General features: G+C 41.3%; 1 protein-coding gene across 17 annotated transcripts in view; it reads right to left on the reverse strand.

The window, feature by feature from the left end:
• Positions 1 to 703: 703 nt before the first annotated feature.
• The window catches only part of LMO7 (LIM domain 7), a 219,648-nt gene continuing 195,393 nt past the window's right edge, over positions 704 to 24,958 (reverse strand). For 7 of the 17 annotated variants that reach the window (XM_036011272.1, XM_036011285.1, XM_036011284.1 and 4 more), the window contains 16 exons: positions 24,226 to 24,340; positions 23,045 to 23,206; positions 22,028 to 22,215; positions 21,013 to 21,073; positions 19,247 to 19,303; positions 17,308 to 17,333; positions 16,998 to 17,102; positions 15,784 to 15,876; positions 15,049 to 15,398; positions 13,905 to 13,970; positions 11,776 to 11,828; positions 9,244 to 9,457; positions 5,996 to 6,277; positions 4,006 to 4,114; positions 2,784 to 2,886; positions 707 to 1,458 (listed from right to left, as the gene is read on the reverse strand). In XM_036011272.1, coding sequence (XP_035867165.1) covers positions 1,436 to 1,458; positions 2,784 to 2,886; positions 4,006 to 4,114; positions 5,996 to 6,277; positions 9,244 to 9,457; positions 11,776 to 11,828; positions 13,905 to 13,970; positions 15,049 to 15,398; positions 15,784 to 15,876; positions 16,998 to 17,102; positions 17,308 to 17,333; positions 19,247 to 19,303; positions 21,013 to 21,073; positions 22,028 to 22,215; positions 23,045 to 23,206; positions 24,226 to 24,340 — 2,007 coding nt within the window. In that variant the 3' untranslated portion in view covers positions 707 to 1,435. Of the gene's footprint in view, positions 1,459 to 2,783; positions 2,887 to 4,005; positions 4,115 to 5,995; positions 6,278 to 9,243; positions 9,458 to 11,775; positions 11,829 to 13,904; positions 13,971 to 15,048; positions 15,399 to 15,783; positions 15,877 to 16,997; positions 17,103 to 17,307; positions 17,334 to 19,246; positions 19,304 to 21,012; positions 21,074 to 22,027; positions 22,216 to 23,044; positions 23,207 to 24,225; positions 24,341 to 24,958 lie in introns of all 17 variants that reach the window. The other 10 variants (XM_036011286.1, XM_036011279.1, XM_036011275.1 and 7 more) reach the window with 7 other exon arrangements.

A 24,958-nucleotide genomic window follows, 5' to 3' on the forward strand; every position in this document is an offset into this window, starting at 1 on the left:
ATTCAGAATTATATTTTCATCAACAAACACATATTACTTTAGTGATCAGAAATAATGAATACTAAACAGAAATAAAAGTGAACTAAAATTTTCCTTTTCTCCTACATTAGTGCTTCAAATCTCTATTTCTAACCCATTCTGACACAGTTCTCATAGCCTGGAATTATCCACTCCGCTTTCATTGTTATAACAGATTCAAGAATGTCTCTTATTTCTCAAACCATGCTTAAGTTTTTTATCCTTGTATTCCCACTTCAGATTTCTAAAATATTAGAGATATATTTTTTTTTACTGCATAACTTTTCTAAACTTACTGTTACATTCTCCTTTTATCACCAAGGAAGCAAAAGGATCAAGATTTTATGCAAACAATCCCACAATTCACCATTCATTTCACCACTTCCTTTAAAAATGTATTGCATTCAAAAACCATTTTCCATCAAAGATAAAGTTCCTTGTTAAAAATTTTCAATAAAAACAATATCAAGAGTGTGGTGATTGTTTCCCAGGTATTCATGTATATCAAAACTTACCGTATTATACACTTTCAATGTGTGCAGTTTATTCTGTCAATTTATACCTCAGTGAAGATGCTAAATAAAACATAGTACCAAGAAAAGCCACACACTGAAATATGACTAAAATACCTCAAGGCAGACACACACAAACACACACAGAGAAAAAAAACAAAAGAACCACTCGCTCCTTAAACGCATCGGCAATTTTATTTACAAACGCAGTGGAACAGAAAGGCTCACTAGTTTCTGGAGAGAACTCTTGGTGTACAAACTATAAGGATTTTTCATTCATGAAAAGCAGGAGCTTTCTAGTGGGAATGGCTTAGCGACAATTCCAAAGAAAATAGAGCTCCCCTCATCGAGCAAATAAAATTTTATATAAGCTAATTTTTTCCAAATCCTAGTATATACTTGAAAAGAAAGATGCAGAAAGCAAATTTGGGGGTGCTTTCTAGTGAAATTTTCCATATGGTTCTGTATTAATTTACCATACATTATAAGAAACAGAGAGTATGCAATTATATATTTATATTAACAATTTCAAATAATGTTTCAGATCCTTTAAAAAAAAAAACAATAAAATAACCCTCTTCCAAACACCACTAGAAAGTCAAACGAGATCATTATCAGCCTCTTCTTTTCCCCTGTGCTTTTAAGATGCTGAACTCAGAAAAGTAAATACTGCACTTTTCCCCCACACATAATTACCTTCTTATAAATAAACAACAACAAAAATACAGGTTCTACCAAGACTACAGTGCTCCGATGTAATCTACAGAGACCAAAAAAAAAGGGGGAGTTATTCTTTCTTTAAAAAGAGAGGGCAAAAAAGACATACAACATGTATTTATAGATCTACATCAGCAGCAACCAACTCTTCTTCTATCTGCAACAGTGCTTTCGCATGGAGGCTTACATCACATGGCGGTGGGCCGTCCAGCTGACCAGGCAAGGAGAAAAGAAAGAACAGAGCTTAGATTCAGAAATACTGGAATAACGCCCCTGGGGATGCACAGAAGTAATCACTCAGAGAATGGCCCCGTGAGGTAGAGAGAGTCACCTTGTCACTCACTTGGGATAAAGCTGGGCAAATCACAGCCTCTGGGGACTAAAAATCTTTGTCTGCAAGTTCGGAGTAAAAATTAACTGCTGATATAGAAGCAGGTTACACTCAACTCTCTTTTATCTGTTTTGGAGAAAAGGCATGGGCAATTTTTCTATGACGATTCCAAAAATCAATTCTATTTGGCTTTGGAGTTTGACTGAAGACAGAAAAGCACACACACATATACACACTCCCCCCATTCTACTTCCAGCCTTGACATTCTCCAACCTCAGCGGCAGGGTCCAGAAAAGGACTGGACCGCTGGGGCAAGAAGACTCAGGCCCCACTGACAGATAAGAGAGAGTTGACTGGGCTTAAACCATTTCCAAAGCACTCTTCACATAAAGGGCCATATAAATACCTCTGGGTTCAAAAGCAAAGGGTTTTGCTGATACCACTTGTAACACCCTTTCACAGTAAGGAAGAAGCACATGTTACCAGCATCAAGGTTCAAAATATAAGCAGCAGCAATGGTTGTCTTTAGGTAGCTATAAACAATATGCAATCTAATTATGCTATCCTATGTTGCATAACACACAAAGAACATGATTAGACACAAAATAGCATGTGAAGTCTTTTAAAAACTCAATTTTCCAGAAATGACATGGAAATACCATTAGAACTAATGCTCTCCATCTTAAAATACTGCATGTATTGATATATGATTACATAGTAACAAAGCATAAACTGACTATTCTTTATGACCTTTTTAAACCAGTTTTTAAAGGTGATCATACTTGAAATCTCATAATCAGAGCCCACTGTAAAATAATGGAAATCAGCTAACGATGAGGGAATGATCCTTAGCCAAGTAACAGATTACGGTCTACACCACAAGTTTATTTTAACTGTCTGTTTTGGTTTGTTCACATCCTCAGGTCCTTAGCAGTCTGTCCAGACTCCGAGCACAGGACACCATCCTGACGCTCGGTCGCACGTCCCGCTCCAGTTCCTCAACCCACAACACCCCCTCGCGTGGCTCGAACCCAAGCTGTGACCCATTCACCGGACCCTCCGAGTGGAACACACTCAGAACCCTAACACCTGGCCTTCTAAGGCAGGGAGCTTGCGGGGGAGGTGGCGGCAGGTTCAGGGAAATGCATGGGAACTCGTGGCTTTCTTAAGAGACTAGAAATTTTCTCCCTGATTTGCTCTCTTACATTTGAATCTGAGATAGCAGTTGTTGCAGTACAGTTGGTTGTTTCTGATTCTGACTTCGGCTCCTGAGGAAGAGCCTCCGAGGTCGCACTCACAGGCAGAACACTGGGGGACAAAAAAAAAAAAAATCCACAATCAGTGAGCTCAAGAAAGCTTGGGACCCTCCTGGAAAAACAAAAGGATCAAAGTGCAGCTGCTAAGCTCTTAGATGCTTCAGAAAAAAAAAAAAAAAGCCAAAAGATCATTAGTAGATTAAAATCAAGGCTGCCAGATGAGACGTTAAGGGAATCATAAAGCCAATTTTAAGAGCCAAGATGATCATTCTAAACATACCAAAGAGCAAAAATGATTCGCTGACTGGCTTAAAGAAACCTCGCCTTCGCTTCTCTCAGGGAAATAGGGGAGGATGAAGCGCCACATGGAAGAACTGGCAAAGCAAAGGGACACTGTGTTCCCGGCACTCCATGCTGCGGTAGGACACGCCTGGGGTCCCCACTGCACCAGCGTGGCAGGTGCTCCCACAGGGCACTTTCACTCCAAGGCTGGGTATTGCGGTTCCGTGTGCTCAAACACTAATCATTTTGACTCACTCTTATACGTAGGAACAGCCCAAGCCAGCAGTACACAAGCTTGAACAGGCTGTGGTCAGTGTGATTCCGGCATCCACAACCAGAATCACGCTTTGGCCCAACACAAGTTCAAGAATCAATTAGATGTGTCTCTAAGACAGTTACTACAAAGTAGTTACAACCTTAGTTTTTTTTATATATGCAAGAACCCATCAAGTATAAGCAGGCTTGTGACTGTAAAAATATTTACAATATTTTTCCTTACATAGTCTCCTTATTCAGCGCTAGGCTCTTGGACACTTTCATAATTGCTCATCCCATCCCCATGCTGTTATTTGACATTAGCAAATTACATTTCACATACGCCTACGATCGATAGAGAAAGTGTTTATGCCCTGTGAATTGTACTAACAGAATCTCAACAGGCTGGAGATAGGAAGTGCATAGCATTTCTACATTTGATTTTTGAAATTAGGTTCAAGATGTGAGGACTACGTAAATAGCAAGCGATTTGAAACTCAAAATGCAGCACAGACCCACAGATCCAGCAGCACCTAGCTCGTTAATGGCACGGCCACACCCAGCGCTCAAAGAAGCCATGCGCGCTCCAAGCAAAGCTGTGCGGGCCTGCAGAGGCTGTGCATCTTAGTCTCACCTTAAAACAGTACAAATGATAACACAGACCCAGGGACTCGATGATCATGGCAGCTCCTTTGCCCAGAATGTTATTGCAGTAGGAGCACACGCGCTTCCCACTGACCGACCTAGGTGTGGAACAAGAAGGGAAGGGAGGCTTTCAACGGCGCGGCTCAAGGTCATTGCTTTAAAATCACACTCGGGTGTTAACGTTAATAATTTAAGAAGGTCTCAGTATTTGCGGGAGGAAAAGTTTCACCAGCCAATGGAAATATGCCTCGATTACACTGTACCTTGAAGGGTCTCCCTGGTGGTTCTGAAACCCTGGACACCTGTTCACTAAGTGACCCATTTCGGTGTCCTGAGTCCATTCTGCACTTCGAGAGGCTACGCTCCTTCGATCACCTCTGTGCTCGGCCGTGGTCTCCCCCTCTTCCAGAGCACAACTCTATCGTGTCATGCCACCCACCAGAACGCCAACAGAGCAGCCCCAACATTACTCTCCTGTCCTCTTGCTCATTCACCCAACACCCAAATGAAACAGAGGTAGCAGCGCTGTCCTGGCTGTGCTGCTGGCTTGCAGGACTGCCTCTGCAGAGAATGGAATGAAAACTGCCTGACAGCTACCATTTAGCTAGGTAAGGAGAGCTTCTACTTCCCTTTGGATAGAAGTCTTACCTTCTCTCCCAGGAGGGAAGGGCTAGGCCACGTCTCACCCTTGCGTCCCGCGACATTAGCAGAGCCCGTCAGCCGCCCAGAAGAGTGCACAGCTGCGGAGCGCCTCGTGGTGGAGCGCCCCCTCCCGGGCAGGGACCTTTTCAGGGCAGAGCCGCCCAAGGCCCGCCTCCCCCGTGTTCCCCTGGGGCGGGGCTCCCAGGAAATGGGTGCTCTGTCCTCTGCTTTGCCTCCCCTGACCACGGCCTCCTCCACAATATACTGTGAATTCTCACCCTGTTGTCTCTTAATTCAAGTCCCTGACACACATTTCATAGATCCCAGTACAAGTAACATTTTAATGGATATGAAATATATTCTCTTAACAAAACTGCTTATTTGATGGGTAAAAAAAAATCCCATTATCGATCATTGTGTTTCTACTTTTCAGCACTTCCTGTGCAGAGAAGCAGTGCGGGCTGGCAGAACTCCCTTCGGGTAGTGGCAGAGACACGGCTGCGTGTGGCTTCGTGACGCATCCGCGGTCAGTGGAGAAGCTACACAGACCTAAACACCCAACCCACATTTCTGTCTGGGCGTTCCTCCATGGACACGGACAACAGTGTGGCAATGGCTGGGGGTGGGGGGGTGTAAGGGGACTAAAAGCTAATGGGAAAAAATACAATAAAATTAAAATTTTAAAAAGGCAAGTTTGGAATCACGACCTACCATTATAGCTCTCACACGGTTCCCGTGGCACATGACCTACAGAGCCAGCTGATGTGGTCTGAACGCAACGTGGACAAGTCAGATGAGGCGCGCCATGGTTTGGGAAATCAAAGTCCCAAAAGGCAGCATCTAACTACTTAACTTTATTTTTCCATCCAGCTTGTTAAAAGTTCCACAGACAATGGAGCTTAGTCATAACACTTTCCTTTTACACTTTGTTTCTATAAAATGAGTTTGTATGGTCTTATTAAAACCATCAGCCATTTTATAATACTGCTTTCACTCATAAATTTCAGATGCGTTTATAAGCTACTGTCTGCTTTTATGGGTCCTTGTTGAGAACCACTCGGGTACATCTGTCTCCAAGACACTGACCGCGGCACCAGCGTATGAGGCAGTGGCAGCGAAGCTGGTGTTTTAAAGGTCCCCAACACTGCACAAGACATCCATAAATGCTCTTAGAATGCTATTTAAAAAGCCCCCTGAATTGATCTGATAAAAGAAGACTGAATTTGATGCACTCGAAAAGGCTTGGCTTTCTTTTGGAAAGCTTGGACAAGATCTGGAGAAAATGTTACAGAGAAAATACACCCGAAACTAAGAAACGAGGACTGAAAGGACCTCACCTGTTGCGCAGCTGGGAGCCCGACGGCGCCCCTGCAGGCACCTGGCTGCGCGGCGTGGGGGAAGGTGCCGTGGCGGCCTTCACAGGGCCAGCTGCAGGAGGGGGGACGCCAGAGGACGGGTTTCGCATGTAGGCCCGGTTGGACGTGGACAGCAGCTGAGGCGGCGGGCGGCTGAAGTCTTGGACAGAGGAGGACGCATGGACGCCTGCAGACTGACTGAGCCAAGGGGCCTGTCTCCAGGAGCTGGATCGGGGGGCCTCCAGGTTATCTAGAGATTCACCTCTGAAACGCAGAAAGAGTGAATCAAAACTATAGAACACATTCACCTAGAAATCTATTTAACACTGCGGTCATTAAAATATCAATTTTACGTGTTTTATAAGCAGGTATTAATCTGACTCGTCCAACTGTGTATAAAACTGCCTTTAAAACTAAGGTTTTCCCTGGCTGGCATAGCTTAGTGGATTGAGCGCGGGCTGGGAACCAAAGTGTCCCAGGTTCGATTCCCAGCCAGGGTACATGCCTGGGTGGCAGGCCATAACCCCCAGCAACCGCACATTGATGTTTCTCTCTCTCTCTCTCTCTCTCTCTCCCTCCCTTCCCTCTCTAAAAATAAATAAATAAAATCTTTAAAAAAAAAAAAAAAACTAAGGTTTCCTTTTATCAGAGGTATCGTGATGTTTCATATTCAATTAACCTTCACTTATTTTTATTTTTATTTACTTCGTGTTTGTGTAAAAGAATAAACACCGTGGAAAGGATAATACTAAAAAATATTTTTAAAATAAAATGTTAAGACAAAGACCACAAACATGGGTCCTTTATATCTTTAACTGTTTAGACATAACAATCTTCATTTGTAAACCTTACCCCACCCCCACCCCCCAAAAACCCCACATCCTTTCAGGCATTTACATATGCCAGGGACTAGACTAACCACTATCACAAAAACATTGAATTTGATCTTCACAACACTATGTTTGTTTGTTTATTTATTCACCTTTTAGATCTGACACACCTCAACTCATCTATAGTAAAGAAGAGCCTGTGGGTGGTGGGACTGGCTTTCAAACCCAGGCGTCCGGATTCCAGAGTAACCCGGGTCATTTCTACTGTATCGGCCTCACCCACTTACCACCAAAAACTCACGCAAATGCTACTTTTGGGAAATCTCTCTTAAATGCAGCTATGTGCTTACATAAACTCTGATCCACAGAGAATGACTGCAAACTAGGAAGGTATTTTTCTACCTGGTTAATTTTGTCATAACTTTTAAAACTTTGTCTGTTATTCCAAAATTTGAAATACGTCTGTTTTTCTTTTGCCGTCATATACATCCTACATCACCATGGTGAGACAGACACAGGCAGTAGACAGGGTGTCTGAAGGAGGAATTAGGTTCTCCCCTCTATTACTCACCATGAGGTACCCGCCCTGGTCTCAGAAGTAACCATTATTAACTGTATCCTTCTAGACTTTTTCTCACATAGGTACATATACATGCAAACCTACATATGTAAATATAGCAATGTCTATATACATTTGTGGTATACATGCTGTGTTTAACGTGGGTAAGCAAATAGGATTAGTCTACAATGCACATTGTTCATGTACTATATATGATCTTAGAACTATCTTCAGGGCTTAGCCTCTTGCAAGGTTTCCTCTTCGAATCCAGGTGCTATGCAAGAGGCAGCCTCAGCAGCTACGTGGTAAGGCCCATATGGAGAACAGGCTCCAACCAGCAGCTCCAGCTGAGCTCTCAGTCCAGCTTTTACGTGCGGGGTCAGCAGATTACAGCCCACTGCCAGCATAGGTACCGTGCCATTCATGGGCGATGGGGATTTTATATTTCCCGTCATAAAACAACCACAACAAAGAAAATCTGACAGAGACTTATTATGTGGCCAGCAAAGTAAATTATTTACTATCTGTTCCTTCATACAAAAGAAATTGGCAGCCCTGGCTCTGGGTAACTACAGCTGCCCAGTGCCCCAAGCAGCACCCTGTTGATCCTCAGAACCAGAGGATATGACCAATCACGTTTCACCCCGCACAGTTTCAAGGCAGTGCATTATGGAGGAATATGCTACCTCCAATTCTTTAACAGTCGTGTCATATTCCACCTTATTAGTGCCCCCCTATTTATTTAGTGAGTACTAGGGACACTCTTATCAGTGTATATGCTTTTTTTAATTGCAAATTTAATAACATTTAAGTGTATATTCTTGGATATAGTTTTGCATACTTAACCAGATACATCCAGAGAATAAAGTGCCACCCACGAAACTGCTCACGGGGTACACACAGAAACTTCTTGTTAGCACTGGGAAAATACCCACCCAACTGGGAAAAAGAATTCCTGTTTCTTTATCCAATTGTCAACAATAGACTGAGTCGCTCATTTAACTCGCTACAAATCCAGTAAGCGAGCTACACCACTGCTGTTTCACAGGTAGTGTTCACCTTCCATATGTCTAATGACTCCGTTTCTTTCTCTGTGGAGTATCTGTTCGTATCTGCTTCTGTGTCTACGAAGTCGTCAGGGTTTATTTACTCGTTTACAAAAGTTAGTTGTACATTGGGATAATTGGCCCTTTACCTGTAATGTGTTGGACATAATTTTTCTTAAGTTTCTCAGCTGTGGAAACACTGCATAAAAGCAGCTTCATGATGCGTTTACCCAAGACACATCTGTTAAAATGTTCATTCTCTCATCTCCAATTAATTTAGACCTATATTACTTTTCAGAAAGTTAAAAATTAGGTTTTTACACTTTGGGGACACCATCATGATTCCGATCTCACCATTATCTCGGTATAAACAAACAAATAGGGGCTTAATTTTTAAGCTCAGCAGCCAAGGACGCACCCAGGACTGCACGAATTACTGAAGTGCCGGAATCGCTCTTCCGAGTCGTACACCCAGCTCTGCAAACTATTAGCCATTGGCTTTGTCCGCAAATGTTCTCTGCTTGAGCCCCAGTTTCCCCATGTGGAGAAACAGAAAGAGTGTCCCTGCCTCACTACATTTTCCTCAGGTTAAGTCAGACGACAGAGACAAAGCAACTGACACGTGTCTGCCGCCTAGTAAGTGTCCACGGCATTGACTCTACTTCCCTTCCTTCTCCTGATCGCGGACGAAGAGAAGTCATGACAGCATTTCTACCCACAGGAGCCGGCACGTCTGTAAATTAAATATTTGCCCCACAGCATGGAAGAGGAAATCATCCCCGAAACATCTCACACCTCCTCATGATCCCAGGCAGACAGATGGGCTCCTTATTGACGCTGGCACTGCGCTGCCGGATCCAGCTGTTGTCGTTGTGCAGGGACGTCCGCTTCCTCATCTCCTGGAGGATCTGCTGCCTCTCCAGCTCTGCCTCCGACGGGACTGGCTCCTTCTTGGAGCTCCTCTGTAGTGAGCTGCTGCCCCCGACTCGGTCTAAATATTTAGTGCTTCCTAGATGAAAAACACGTCAAAAGCTGCAGGGTTAGCACATTTCAAAAAGGATAATGGATAAACCTCCAAATATAATGTAGCAAAAAATGTGACATTGGACAGGTATGCTAACACCGTCAATGCTCAATGGGCCCGCTGCCTGGGAACTGGAAGTGAACAGTGTCCTCTTCCTGGAAATCCCAGTTCCACACCCAGAGGCTCATCACGCAGCGGGCCCAGGAGGCTGCCTAAAAAGCTAAGAGCCAGCAGTGATTTCAGCAATATTAAACCACACGGTGCTTATGCAGGAAGCTTCTCATCCACTTTTTCCTTCCTTCCTACATTCTGTCCAACAAGCCCATGCTCATTGAATGCTTGCTGAGACGACTCCACAGGGAACTGGGAGTTCTACTCTTCCAAAAAACATACACTTCCCCCGGGGAGACAGGGAAGACAAATGCAGGCATCTCCAGATGCCACGACTCAAGTCTCCATGGTGTAAGTCACAGAATTTCAGTCATGACCAGGTTGAACAAATAAGGGCATACGCAATCACTGAAATGGCCTTTGTGAAGCTGAAAAATAGCCAAGTCATCCCAAGGATAATCAAGGAATGCTATGAGACTTGTTTTTCCCTCTAAGAAACTGGCAAAGCCATAATTTGGATGTGGAATTTATGAATGAAAATTAAGTCAGGGTCTATCCTGAAGGCTCTGTCTCATTGGGTTTGCTGATTAATTTCTGACTTGGGTAAAAGATCTGAAACTTTGCAGTGTCCTCCCTACCTTAGCTTGGATTAGGAAATTTGACATGAGGGTTTCTTTTCTCTCACTCTCCAGGTTCAATGTTACTTTCACACTCTCAGAATGTACAGTGTTTCTGCCTCAGTTCTTCTTCAGGTGAGCCATGGAGGAGGCCACCAAGGGTTCCTTACACACATCCTTGTGTATATTTGTGTGTACGCGCTGCTTGTCGGTTTGGTCAGATTTACATAAAACATGTTCTATGTTAAAAGTACCTTATTGGCATAACCAAGTTTTTCAATAAAACATTTGATAACTTCCACTGCCTGCCATTCTAACCACATTAATAACACGAGCCCCAAATATTAATGAGACTATTTCAGAGAATTGCCCTCGCCATTACTAACTGGTCACATGTTTAAGTTCAGGAGAGAATATGACCAATACAGGTTAAAAAAGTTTCATGGCAGATTGAAATACTACAGCCTTAGTTTCAATGGTGGTTAGTGGCAAACCGAGGGGAACAGAAACCAGAAATCCAAATAGGTAAGACCAGAGGAACGAGATCAGAAAGCATCTGATGATTGGGAACTGAGAGAGAGAGCAGTTTGGTCACAGAGCTCCTAATGGGAAAAACAGCAGCACGGGCTGGGAAGCTAAATGAGGAGCAGATAATGAGAGGGAAGGGGGTGATCACAGAGCCTAATAAAAACTGTAAATTTTACAAGCCTTAACAAGAAGTGACAAAGTAGCTTCCGACCTGTTGATGTGGTTTGGCTCACAGAGGGTTTTAAATTTTTATAAATTCTTTGTCAGTACTTAAAAGATAATGTGAAAATCCAGGTCTTTTGTTTTACTTCTCTTTTATAGTAGAGACGGTTGGTAATCACAGGCTTGCATTCTCCCACATGCCAGGAACAGGCTGGAGCTGGGAAGGGGCAGTCCACTTGGAGGGGCGTGCTCAACAGGTGCACCCCAGTCTTCCCTGGACCTTCTTCGCTCATTTTCATAACCGGCTAACACCCAGGCTATGCAAAGCCCGGTATGCAAACCTTGCTTAAAATCATGCTTCTTGTTTAGCTTTGTTTTTCTTAGTTATATAAATTATATTACATTAGTTATATGTGTTCCTAGAAGTGTACTTTATACTAACAATGTTAGGTTACAAACTGTTTTTACCAAGTTAGTGAAACCATTTTCATTTTCGACCTTTTGACATCTTGTCATTTAAACGTATAGTTTCAACTTTACACACACTTTTGAAGTCCTCTACTATGCTGCAGAAAACTTTTCTCTCCCATTTCTCTGGCTGCAAGATGGAATCTACTATACAAAAGTGTATCATCGGCAGCACTTTGCAAAATTTCCACATATTTCATTAGCTATTTTGAACCATTTTAATCACCCAGCATTCCCTCCCTTATAAAGTAAAGCCAAAATAAGCAAAGGATAGTTTTGTTTTTAAGCACAAATGCTAAAAACATGCAGGATTTTAATAATGTAATATTAATGAACCTGAAACATCTTGACCTCATATATACTGATCATAGCATGTGATAGCATAAATAAACAATTTTGAAAAAAATTCACATTTACCATTTTTATTTGGAGGGTGACCATCCAGCTCAGTAGTGGATATGGATTTATTCCTACAACACAGAATGCAGAATATTACATACATCTCATTAAGAACATCCTTTTCATATTTATGATGGACACCAAAAACATTACTTTTTAAAGAAGCTAATTTATTTCCTGTGTCTGTTAAGAGCCATACTTATTTTTACACAAAGGAATTTTTCATGTTGCACAAACTAGTTGAAAACAGTGACATCTCTAGAAGAGAGAAGAGCTTGATGCTAGAAATATAACGAGAAAATCTTCCCCATCTTGCATGATGATCAAGCCTATGATTTGGCCCAGTCATACAAACTCTGCCTCTCTTCCAGATCTCAAACTTGCCAGAATGTACAAAGCATCTGTCATAAGGTCACCTAACATCAAACTGTCCCACCTGGTTCGTGCTGCATGAGGCTCAAGAAGGCAACTTTTGGGGCATCAGGGTACCACTCTGAAAGAGCAGCTTGCCAAATGCTCCCTAGCATCCCAAAGAGGCACCGGAGTGCGCTGGCACAGGCAAGTCCTGAAAACCCCTGAGCTTGCCAGGGTAAAATACAGCTCTGCGCAGCAACCCGCACTGACCTCGTTCTCATTCTAGTGGGCGCAGCAACTTCAAATAACAGGAGTGAAAATGAGTGGTATACAATTCCACATATATGTATGCATGTATCACCTGTATATGCATATAACATATATGTGTATGCATACTTTTAATAATGTATAATACATAATAATAATGTAATACCTGTTAGCAACATTCACAAATGGTTTCTTTTGCATTAACATAGAAGAAAATATTGTTATAACAAGATGTTCAGCCACACTCCTCAATTCCTCTAGGACAGGGGTGTCAAATTCATTTTCACCAGGGGCCCCATCAGCCTCAAGGTTGCCATTGAAGGGCCGAAATAATTTTAGGACTGTATAAATGTAACTACTCCCTAACTGTTAAGGAGTTGAAATTACATTCAGCCCTTTGAAGGCAACCACAAGGCTGATGTGGTCCCTGGTGAAAACGAGTTTGACACCCCTGCTCTGGGGCGTGCTGTATCACAAATGTCTAGAAGTATTTCATACTTTCCAGAATTCCTTACATTTCTTTTCTCTGTGATTTTTTTCCTCAAGGTAATGAGCTATATAATCAAAACTTATTTAAATGTACAAATAAATCCATAGCTTAAAAAAGGAGAGATACACATTTTCATAGTCTACAGGTACCCAGAAACACTCATTATAAACAAGGCCATTCACCTCTAGAAGATTTCTCTAGCTTAATTAACACCAGCCCACCGTTACCTGTGTATTCTTCTTCCCTATCTGCTCTGAGCCCTGTTCAGTCACCCTGAATGCTTATACAGGTGAATCTGCCCTTATCTGGAAGGCACACTTCCTACAGAAGAAATTTTAGCTCTGAAAACACAAATTAGTGATCATACATGGAATATTTTGAATCTATTTAGAAGTCCTTAGTAATTTCAAAAGCACAAGGCATTTTTTAAAATTACTTAAGAACATTAAATTTAATGTTTTAGGGAATTTTAAGATGTATCTAGAACTTTTCAGGTATCTGAAATCCTTTCTGCATTCCCCCAAACTGACCAGCAGTTCTAATCAAAGAGAAAGTCACGAATTCTCATTTCAGATGTCCATGGTAAGCTTATGCCATGGCTTATCAGCTCTTTAAAAGAAATGTTAAAGTAGATGCTCCTCTCTTTAATTCTCTCTCTTTTCTCTCCCCAGCCACCACGAAGGTAAGACTGCTCTGGTGTGCTGCGTGTTGAAGACGCACAGACCGTCTGCTCTCGCTGCCCCAGCCGGCAGCCAGCCTACTCACAGAGTTCACCCAGTGAACTGGTAGTAGACGCATGACGAACCCAGTCACCTAAAAGAAAGGCCAGCTGAATGCTGCCCAAAATGCTGACCCACAAAATCATCAATTAAGTTACTCCGTTGAGGGGTAGTTTTAAATATCAGCCAGCAAGATCTCTTTCCATCACATAAAAGATCAAGAGCCACAGGAGTTCTAAAAGATACCTGGGCAAGCCCTCAAAAATTGGTTTGAAACCAATTACTCCAACCAAATTACAATGAAATGTTCTACACACCTGTCACTAGGAAGCAGACCCGAAGATTCTTCCTCTCCCTTTGGTATATCGTAGGAATCAACGGGCCTAAAAGATAGAAAAAGTTTACATCAAATTAGAGACTCCGATGTTTTCCTTGAGTTTAAGACAAAGATTTTTTTTTTTTTATTTTTAGAAAGGGAAGGGAGGGAGAAAGAGAGAGAGATAAACATCAATGTGCGGTTACTGGAGGTCATGGCCTGCAACCCAGGCATGTACCCTGGCTGGGAATCGAACCTGGGACACTTTGGTTCGCAGCCCGCGCTCAATCCACTGAGCTACACCAGCCAGGGTAAGACAAAGATTTTTAAAATGATGTTATTCTAGCATCTTTATGAGAATGATCTCTTGGTTGAAAACCAAACACCCAGAAATATTTCGATCAATCAATCACTGCAGAAAACAGGCCTTCTACTACTATTAACAGACATTTACAATTCATTCCACAAATACATGCCGTATGCCTGCTATGATCCGGGAGTATTCTAGGGAAACAAAGCAAACTTATTGGCCTTGTAAAACTTACATTTTAGAGGGACATGCAGGCCAGCCCACAAGCAACTAAATGCATAATACAAAGCAGGGAAGGGCACATGGAGAGAAGGGGTGGGGGAGAGGATGTCTTTTAGATGAGGTACTCTGGAAAGTGTGAGAAGGTAACATTTGATCAGAGACTTAAAATGAGTAAGACAACAAATACATGAGGGAACATTTCCCCAGGCACAGGACCTAGGAAATGCAAAAACCCAGGGGCAGAATATGTTGTGCCTTTTCAAAAAAGGAAAAACAGGACTGTGCAGCTATAATAAACCAAGTGAGGGGAAGTCGTAGGAAGCCAGGTAAACCAAAGGGCCAAGGCTGTTCATACACGCCTTGTAAATCCACGGGGAGGACGATTGATGGTATTCTAATGTGAGGGGAAGCCAGGAGACCCTGAGCCCCAAAGTAAGGTGAGAGAATCATGTTTACAATGTAAAGGCTTCACTCTGGCTGCTTGTGTCCACCTGTGTAGAGAAAGGAGGCTGGGGAGCAGGAAAACCAAGTAGGTGCCCTTGAAGTGGGGAATGGATACGGCAACGCCACACCGATTGAAAAGCCACGTGTGCCCTCTGGTATGGGAACAGACCTTCTGTACTGGTATATTCTGACCGATGTTTCCCTCTCTCTCTCCGCCTGGCGCAGCTGTTCCTCCACACGGCGCTTCTGCTCCTCAGCCTCCGCCTGACGCCGCTTCTGCTCCTGCTCCTCCTGGTACTGCCGCTCCTTCAGCTCTCTCTCCCTCTCCAGAGCCAGTTGTTCCTGCAGCTGCTTTCTTTGGGCCTCTTCCTCTTGCCACTGTCGCCTCTCCTCTTCTCCTGTTTGGGTTCCTTCCCTGTCGGGAGACTTGGACCCTTCACTCCAGGTGGCTTCCAAGGTGGCCATGGCGGGCTCCCGTGGGGTCAGAGAAATGCTGTTTGAGTTCAGCACCATGAGCTCCTACGTGACCAGGAAAAAAAAGAAACAAAATTGTGCATTTCTGTAATTTCATCACGGTGTGTCTACATGCAGTTTTAGATGATACTTATTGTAGAGGACGCTATTTTGAAATGATGTTAAGTTTTATCACTAACAGAGACACGTGAGTAATGGAGATGTAACTTAGGAGATGACTTAGGATCTGCTGATATGATAATTTAATTACTCCGTAGAGAAACTAGGAGAAATACTGAAACATCAAAGCAAAATTCTGACAAATCAGAGCTCATTGTGTTTTTCAAAGAGCCCCAGAGGTGACTGTGTGACAAAAGCAAGTGAAATGCATGGTCTTCCTCAGCTGACCTCACCGACGAGACAGGGAAGGAAGAACAGGTTCCAGCACTACCTCATTCAGGAACTTGGAATTCTCTCTCTCGGCCTCCTGCTGAGCCCTTTGCCACTCTTCCCTTAGTTTCTCCTGCTCACGCTGATATTTTTCCTAGAAGAAATGATAGCACATTAATTAGTTAATTTATTAATAGGTTGGTGTTCATCTTTTTTCACGAGCATCTTTGCTAGCCCCACCTTTCACCGCAACCTTTGAAGACAGAGATACTTTAACCAATCAGATTTTAGTCCCCAGAGTAGAAAACAACTAATATGGAATTAAAATCCAGGCACTGGGAAAGGGCAGACACTCAGGACTGAATGCAAACACACCCTTTACCGTGCTATAATTCAGTGAGGGCCCTAAAGCTACCTGTGAGGGAGACCGAATTCCTCTGCAACAGACTGAGTACGGAGTTCACGGGGTAGTGAGCTCGCACCAAGCCTATACAGCACCTCTCGCTCTTAAGAAAATCTTAGGTTCACTGCAGCACTGTACACAATGGCCAAGACCTGGAAACAACGTGAATGTCCACGGACAGATGAGTGGATAAAGACGACACTGGGCACATATGTGATAAAGTACTACTTGGCCATAAGGAAGGATAAAATACTGCCATTTGCAACAATTTGGATCATTCTGGAGAGTATCGTGCTATGTGAAATAAGTCAGAGAGAAAAGGACAAGAACCGTATGATTTCACTCATGTGGGGGATATAAAACAGAAAACAACAAGCAAAAGAGAGTGTGGTGGTGACCGGAGGGGACGGGGTGGGGAGAGGAGGGAGAGACCGAAGGGGCTCGGGTGTGCGGTGACTGAGGAGCGTGCACAATGCAACATGCCAATGCCGCATCCCAGAACTGCACCCATGAACCCTACAAAACGTTATTAACCCAGGTTGCCCCAACAAACTGACTTAAAAACATAGTACATATGCTCTAAAAATATACACACGGGCTAATAAATGATTTTAAAAGGAGGATTCTGGAAAGTTTCTAAACAGAAAGGTAAATCATCTTTGTATTTTAATAGACAATTATTTTTAATACAAAAAATAATAATTCTGTCAGTTAATACAACATGCACTACCTCTCAAAGGATTTGTTAAGTACGAGGTTACTGGGTTTTTAAACTTCTTTTTAAGTTTGCTTGTCAATACCGGCTCACACCGAGCAGGGAAGGGCAGTTAGGACAGGCCCACTTCCCCACGCTCCACAGTATTCAGCCCTACCTGCAGCAGGCGGTCCTGCTCCTTCTGCCACCGCTCCTGCCGCTTCCGCTCCTCCTCTTGGTCCCACGCCCAGCGACTGGGGGCACTGATGGTTGGAACTGGGAGCTAACCAGTTATGAAAGAAGAGGTGCAAACAAAGAGCGTGTTACTTCATTAAGTCACCTATGGAAGCACATTTGCACACATAAATTATTCATATCACCCTTTGCCTAAACAAAGGACAGCTGGATTTCTATTTCAAAAGAGGTCTTTTCAACTCGAAAAGACTGGATGGCCTTATTTATTCCAAAAACAAGTGAATGCTACTTACATCAGGAACCACAGAATCAGAGCTTCCTGTATGGGCAGCATGTGGGCAAGGAAGAAAAAAATACAGCATAAGTCTTTTCATTTCTATAGAATAATTCCTTTCAGAAAGTTGTATCACTAGCTGTTTCTATGCCAGTATACTAAGTGACATCATTCTTTTTAAACAACAGGAGTAAGCCCTTTATTCCTCTTTAATTCCATCTGTTTGTTATTTATCTTCCAAATTCAAAGTGAGTTAAAAAGAAAAGAAAAAATGGATGCCAAAGAGTACACCCAAGTTCTGGGTGCTAGCACTGGACCAATGGTGCACTTCTGATTAGGTAGAGGGTTCTTTCCTTAATAGACTACATAGCATCTTACAGGTTGGCCCACTTAAAAAAAAGAAGAATTTCAAATGTTACAACATCTACCAAATCCAATTTTTCACTTGCCACTATTCAGTCACAATGTGAGAACTGTAACTTAAGTTTTTTAGGTCCTGTTAATGAGCTACTTTTCTTGAATAAGCCACGACATCAACCATGTTCAAGAAATGTTTCCTTTTCCTCTCCTATTATTGGAAACATCAATATTCAAACTTCCTATGTATGACAGCGTTATCCTTTTTTTTTCCCACAGTGTTATTCTTTGGACACGATGTTATTTTGGGTCTTGGGGGTCTATATAAGGATGTCTGTCTATAGTACAATGAATACAAACAAGAGGGCAGATGTCATAAAATACACTACCATGCAGCATTTTTAAGTTTTCCTGAAACCTCAGCTATCAAATAAATTATTCACTTAAACATTACATTTTTAAGAAAACTGCCTTGAGACTTAGGAAAATATTCTTCCCTAAAATAGCCTGTGAAGAAAGGTGAGTAAAAATTAGAATAGAGAAAGAAAAGGCATTGTTTTATTTTAGCCAATTTGACCTAGGAGTATCATACTCTATCAATTACATTACTGTGGGTAAACAGACATTTGACCAAAAAAATATCAAAAACACTAAGGATACTGACACAAATAGACCTTGCACATGCACAGCTGGTGAACTATTTCTATTTATGATCAAGAGACTGTAATTCACTGAAGGAAGACTACTAGGAGATTAACACAAAATATAAAAGTCCAGTAAACATCACGTTATAAGGCAACTTGGTAAATAAATGTTTGAGAATCTTAAAAGTAAGAAACAAGAACATTTTCGATACCAACAGCACACTCCCCACTGACTGTGCCATTGCATCTCAAATGTTTGGGTGTTACTTTTAAGTTCCTGACAGTGAAACACGGAGCTCAAACTGCATTCACGAGACAGAGCACAAGGCAGCGGTGAAAGGGAAGGAAGGAAACGCCAGCCACATGCACAGCATGTCATAAGGGAGCATTGCCAACTACACCAACACAGAGCATCTTGAAATTCACTTGTTCACAGAGTCACCAAAATTCATTTAGTTTTAATACACTTCAGAGTCGACAGAGCAGGCCTTTTAACACTCAAAAGCCACCATCCCAATAGCAATAAGCAACTTTGCTTTTTTAGTAGGAGCATTTTCCAGAACCAAAAGGAAAGGCCTTTAAGAAGTTAGCCAATGACATGTTGGTGTAATCTGATATTATGCATTTGTAGGAAGCAGTAAGGCTTAAATGAAGTGTCTCATTTCTTACTGTCACCCAGTGGAAAGAAGTGTGTGTTTAATAGCATCTCAATTTTTTTAATTAAAAAAGAAAAAGAAACTTCAGAGGTACACGCAGAGACCCATTACCACAGAGGTAGACCCATGAGCTGTAAGAAAAGCCTGGCGACCCTAGGGAAAGAATGGAAATGGGTTACGTTGTTTGGTCATAATGCCAGCCAGACTGCAGTGGCTCAGTGCCCAGCACCAGGCTATCAGGAAGGAGTGGAGGGTGGGAACAATTCCAAGAAAATGCATGAATTGTTACTTGGTGGTTTACCTTGTTCAAAAAATTGTGATCGCCTTTTTAAGTTTTTCAAAGAAATAGGTTCAGATGCTAGTTGAAAAATAAAAAAAAAACATATCAATAAGATGTCATTCATTTTAATTTCTTACCACTGGAACACTAAATGATACTTGATCTATCTTTCTAATCTGTAGCTATATTAATTTTTGATAATAAAAATGACAAAACTGATAACCATAGAATATATGTATTATTTCAATGCACAAGGACACACATTTTTAGTAGTCTATACTATATTCAAATTAGTAAAACAACTAATATTTTGATTAATACGTTTTAGCATATAAGCAGTCTAATGTCACAAAAGCCAAAGCACCATCTTCCATGCTAGGTCACACAGCTTTAGGAAAATGGAAATTAATTCTTTTTGCTTAGGTCAATCAAAAATCTCTTATATTGCAAGAAAAATTACTTATATCTAAGAGTTTTCACAACACAGATGAGTAAAAAAGAAACAGAAGAAAATAGGGAGGAAGAAAAGACAACAAATCATACCCAGAGAAAGAGAAAATAAAAACAAATGCTCATATTAAAACACTCTTCTAACTAGAATATTTTGCCCTTGTTTTCAGGATCTGACAGCCACTGATTTTTAAATGAAACAAATGGAGTCCTGTCAGATAAGAAAGAAAAAGAAAACATTCTGACTTCTATGGATCTATTCTAAGATATGGCAAAGATTATCATATTCCAAATTACATAAAATCTAAATGCAATTATTACTTGACACTGGCTGTTGTTTGCTCATTAAAGAAAACCCTCTAATGACGGAACCTGTGCTGTCCCGTGTCACTCATGAGTTAAGGGTCTTATGAGCTTGCTCTGCCCGAGTCACTGGCAGAACAGGACCTGGACACCTTAGATTTAACATCGTAAAGACAAGTCATGTTTTCAAAAACTCCTTAAACAATGCAAGACCAAACAAAATAGAGGCGCTTCTGACAATTCTGAAATTAAATACAAAGATAAACAATCAATAAGGAGAGGGAAATTTATAACTTTACTTTGGCTTTGACATCATGTATTACGAGCTGGCAAAGGCAGATTCAAAGCCACCAACTGCTGTAAAAACCCATTTCTAGCAGTCTCGTTTCATAGTTAAAGAAGTTTCATTTTCTTTGGGTCTCTTTCCCTGCCCACGTGGCCCAGATCTTTATTTATTTTGTATGCCTAAGGAATAGCACACAGCATGTGGTAGCTAAATTATTTATAGACCAACAGAAGGAGGAAGGGAATGATAACTCCACAGACCAAAATTATCCTAGATACTATGCTTGCTTTTTTATGATAAATGGGAACTTTTACTAACAACTGTTAAGGCCGTTGGCACCTCCCTATTTTTACTAGCTACCTCCTAGCTCGTCCCTTTCACAATAATAAAGGGAGAAAGGAAACTTCATTCATCATTTTGTATTTAACTAAGATTCCCTTTGGCAGCACACCAGACCAAGAAGGCTGATGGCCTTGGGAAACCAGTCTTTCTTAGTTGCTCAGACACACGGGCACTCAAAGCTCTGGACAGGCTGCCGAAGCTTTGTTTGCGGTGCTTGAACTGTTGAAGACTGGAACTGAGCGCCCTTCCACCGGGCTGCAATCCGATCTGGGTGCTAACCTTTTAGTTTCGGCTTGCAATGGATCAGTTTTTCTTTCACTCACAGATATTATTTTTTATGTTAACAGAACTTGGGTGCTATGACTTTTCTGATACTAGAAATTTAAGGGGTAATGGTGACGTTTACCTTGTAGTTCAAAAGTATTGCTTTCCTCACGAATTCCGTTGATTTCCTTGGACTCAGTATTCTGGAAAGAATAAAAATGCCAGTTAACAACATTCTCTGCAATTGGACTTCAGGCTTAAATAATGCATTTCCTGTTAATGAAAATATCTTTTAGTAAGGTGAGTTACTGAGGATATTAATGTATTTCTTACAGCCTTTTACATATGATACTTTTTTTTATTATTCTTTAAAATTTGTAGAAGGATTAATGACCAGCTGCAAGCATGGTTGGCTTTAAGTTCAATCAGTCATTAGTTTTCTAAGAAACACAATGGGTCAAATAATGATTAGTCCTCTTGGCTTATATTTATGAGTAAAGCAGCATAGTTATATAGGATTCTCTAACATTTATTCTTGTCTTACATACTGTAGCAGGATCTCCTTATCAGATAAAAGGAGTATCTTAGGACAATAACATTACATATCAATGGAGTCAACATAAACATTTCTTCGAAAATTTTAATATTGCTTTGACTTTTATTTTAATCAATTAATGTAACTGAGTATATTTTAACCACACATAAAAGCTTACCCACCAAGTTCACCTATACAGGACTAAAAGTGCTTCATGCAGTTTCACATTGCACACAATTACTACACTTACTTTACCAGTAAAGATGAAAGAAAGCATAGAAACGGCATAGTGCATGATTTTACGTAATTACTACTTCCCCTTCGCAAACACCTGAGAGATGCGTACAGTGATGAAGGACTGGTAAGAAACCTCCGCAAAGCCCCAGGACGGGGGTCTTTTGCTTTTACCATCACATAGCTCAGTACCACTCTAGTTATTAATGAGCAATGCTTATGATTTTAAGAAAGCACATTTTACTCTCATTACTAGAAATTATCTTATTTAATTATTTGTTCTTAAGGCAGCATCGGAATTGGTCAAACAAAATAAGTTCTTCTCCCACACACGCTTTCTACAGTTGCTTTACTCTAAACAGGTGTTCCCACTCCCCACAATACTTACAGAATTCTGAAGGCTTTCTGAGAAGTCGGTTGTGACTGATAGATTGGAAGATCGGTCTGAGTTGTAAATTCCAGAGGTCGCATCAATCCACTTTGTTTCGGGCGAACCTATAATTTTGGTAGCCATACTGGTGAGATTGAGGGTTTTATGCCGTGTGAATGGCAGGGAAGGCTGGTCTTTGCCCCAATCTGATTGGTACATGAAGATGAAGAAATGAGTACACATAAATGTTGAGGTGGAAAGAACAAAGTTACTGAACGCACATATACAAAAAACACATACACAGGACAGACAAACAAATCTGGTCGTTTGTGAAAGAAATGAAAAGTTCAAGGCTTTTACCAAGAGAGCACCTTCCGAAAGCACAAGGGTTAGATCGTGTTAATAATGGAAAGACTAGCAAATTTGCTGAAAATTTCTGTAAACCGGGACTGGATATAATTTTTCAATATCAGAAATCGGTAGGTCTGGGGAGGTATAATGCCTATCCTCATATCATTCCATAACTGAGAAACACAATAATGGAATGTATTTTGAAAGTTTCTTGAGAATGAACAATAGGAATGTGACCTACTCTATTCTCCTTCATATGCATCACGTTCATATTGCTGCCCAGAAAGTCCAATCACAGTGCAATTCTTAACATTCAACGTTACTATGTGACTCCCTAATGCAGACACAATTACAAGAGCCTTCAAAAGAAAATGACAGATGCATCTGAAAAAATAAAAAACAATAGTCTTCAGTTGATATGTGCATTCAAAGCCAGTCCAGCATACAAATCAGTTCATAAATAATGTAGAATTCAGTAAATTTGCTAGTGAAAAGTTTCAGACAGAATATTCCAGGAAGTATCACTGATGATTTGTCTCAACACAACCAAAAAATATCTTTGAGCAAAAAATAAAAAAGTAAAAAGAGAAGAAAATAGTGTTATTGAAGCAAGCTGTTATAACCACTTGCCAAAGACCAGCTCCCAATTTAAAAAAGCCAGATATGGGGATCACGCCAACCCACCAGACTTTCCATAGCGCCTGATATCCATCACTAGGTGTCCGGTTTCTTGAGCATTAGCCATGGTGTCTTCCCACTCTTTTTCGTCCTTATATGAAAACTTGGTGCTGTTAATGGCAATAATTTCATCATCTACCTGTAGCTGAGAAAATTCTGCTGGGCTACCTAAACAAAGCAAAATAAACAACCAAGTTAGACACAAACCGGTTCTATAGTCATTACCTATTTAAATCAAGGGAAAAATGATTTCTTCATCTTGACTAACCATTTCTCATCATTTTTCAGGTAGAAGAGAGTCACAGAGTTTCTTAGTTATCAAACCTCGCAGTACCAACAATACACAAAGCGCCAGAGGCACTTTTTATTCTATAATATAGATCATCATTAACATTTAAAGAACAAGTAAGTTCAACTGTTCAAAATAATTTTTTTTTTACCAACCTCTGAAGGAAAAATTTTAATTATTTTTAAATTTAAATGTGTGAAGTAAATTGCATTTTAGCACAGCTTCCAAATTCAAATGCATTCTGGAATAGGGACAGACACAGGGCCACTTAAAACTGCTTAAAAGGACTACTTACCGTTACCTCATTACAGAAGTCTTGACATTTCAAAGATGTAGCCAGTTAGCATACAATTTCAAGGAGCTAAAATATGTAAATAAGGAACTCCTCTCAACTACCACAGCTTTCTTTTTAATAATAGGTGTTGTGGTAATATTTTGCTAAGAGTTCTGGGCTTGCCATGGTAGAGCCCTGGGTGGGGGTGGGGCAATCTTTCTATACAAGCCCCAAAGCACCCGGAGGACTCTGGAGGCAATAGCTGTATTAGCAAGCTCAGAAAATGTCACTTTATCATAGAGCACAGATAGACCTACCACAAATACAGCTGATTGGGGGTTTCTTTACTAGCATTTTCAAATGTTATTCTCACAAATTTGACAAATGAATTCTGTAAAAGTCACAAAATTAAGACCCTTCAAAACCAAAATTTGTTAGGCGAGGAGAACAAACATGCAGTTTGTAACCCTGACTATTAGTCTTAGGAAAGAGGATGCCTCTCCTCGCTTTGCGGCTGCCTTTCCCACGTGTGTTCTCCTATATCAAAGAAACCAAGTCCTGGAGGGTAGAGGGGTTGAACAGCATAGGATAACAAAGTCCAGCAGAGCAAAATCTATGAATTACCTGCTTTAACTGATGCTACGAAGATCCCGGAAATATCCCATTTTACTGTAAACCCAAAGTCAAGACCGTTCCCAGGCGTCTGGTTTATGCTGATTCTCATATCGCTGAACTGATCCTGAAAACAAACATGAAACGTGGGATCAGGTGTCCCTGGCACCCCCCAGGAGGAAAGTCTATCCATGAAAGAAGGGAGGCGGCAGGCAAGGCGCACGGAGTATTTCAGGACCAGCCTGAAGCTTCATTCTATTTTCCCCGAGTTTGGTAAAACTTTCACACATATAAATATACCAAATGTATTGTTTTTCTTCCAAAACAAGGCAAATTTATATCAACAGATGTTTTTCTTCACATTAACACAGTAAACCAGTTCATCATTAATAAAGCTTAGGCTTTTGCCCACCATATAATTGGGTCTAATGTACAGAGCACTTGTTACCACCCAGGAATGAAGTTGAGTGTATGTGTGTGTGATGGTATATTCTTAGGCCACGAGAAAAAGAAGACTCTGCCCTTTACAACGACACAGATGAACCTGCGCATTGGACACCAAGTGAGATAAGTCAGGCGGAGAACATACTGTGTGATGTCACAGGGAAGTGAAATGTGACAAAGCCAGACTTGTGAAAACAGAGTGAAATGGTGGTCACCAGGGATGGGGCTGGGGATGGGGAGACAGGACAGAGCTTGTTAAGGGCACAAACTTGCAAAGAGCAGTTAACGAGCCCTGGAGATG

The sequence above is a fragment of the Phyllostomus discolor genome, chromosome 11 (genome assembly GCF_004126475.2).
Source record: "Phyllostomus discolor isolate MPI-MPIP mPhyDis1 chromosome 11, mPhyDis1.pri.v3, whole genome shotgun sequence".
NCBI classification, from domain to species: Eukaryota; Metazoa; Chordata; class Mammalia; order Chiroptera; family Phyllostomidae; genus Phyllostomus; species Phyllostomus discolor.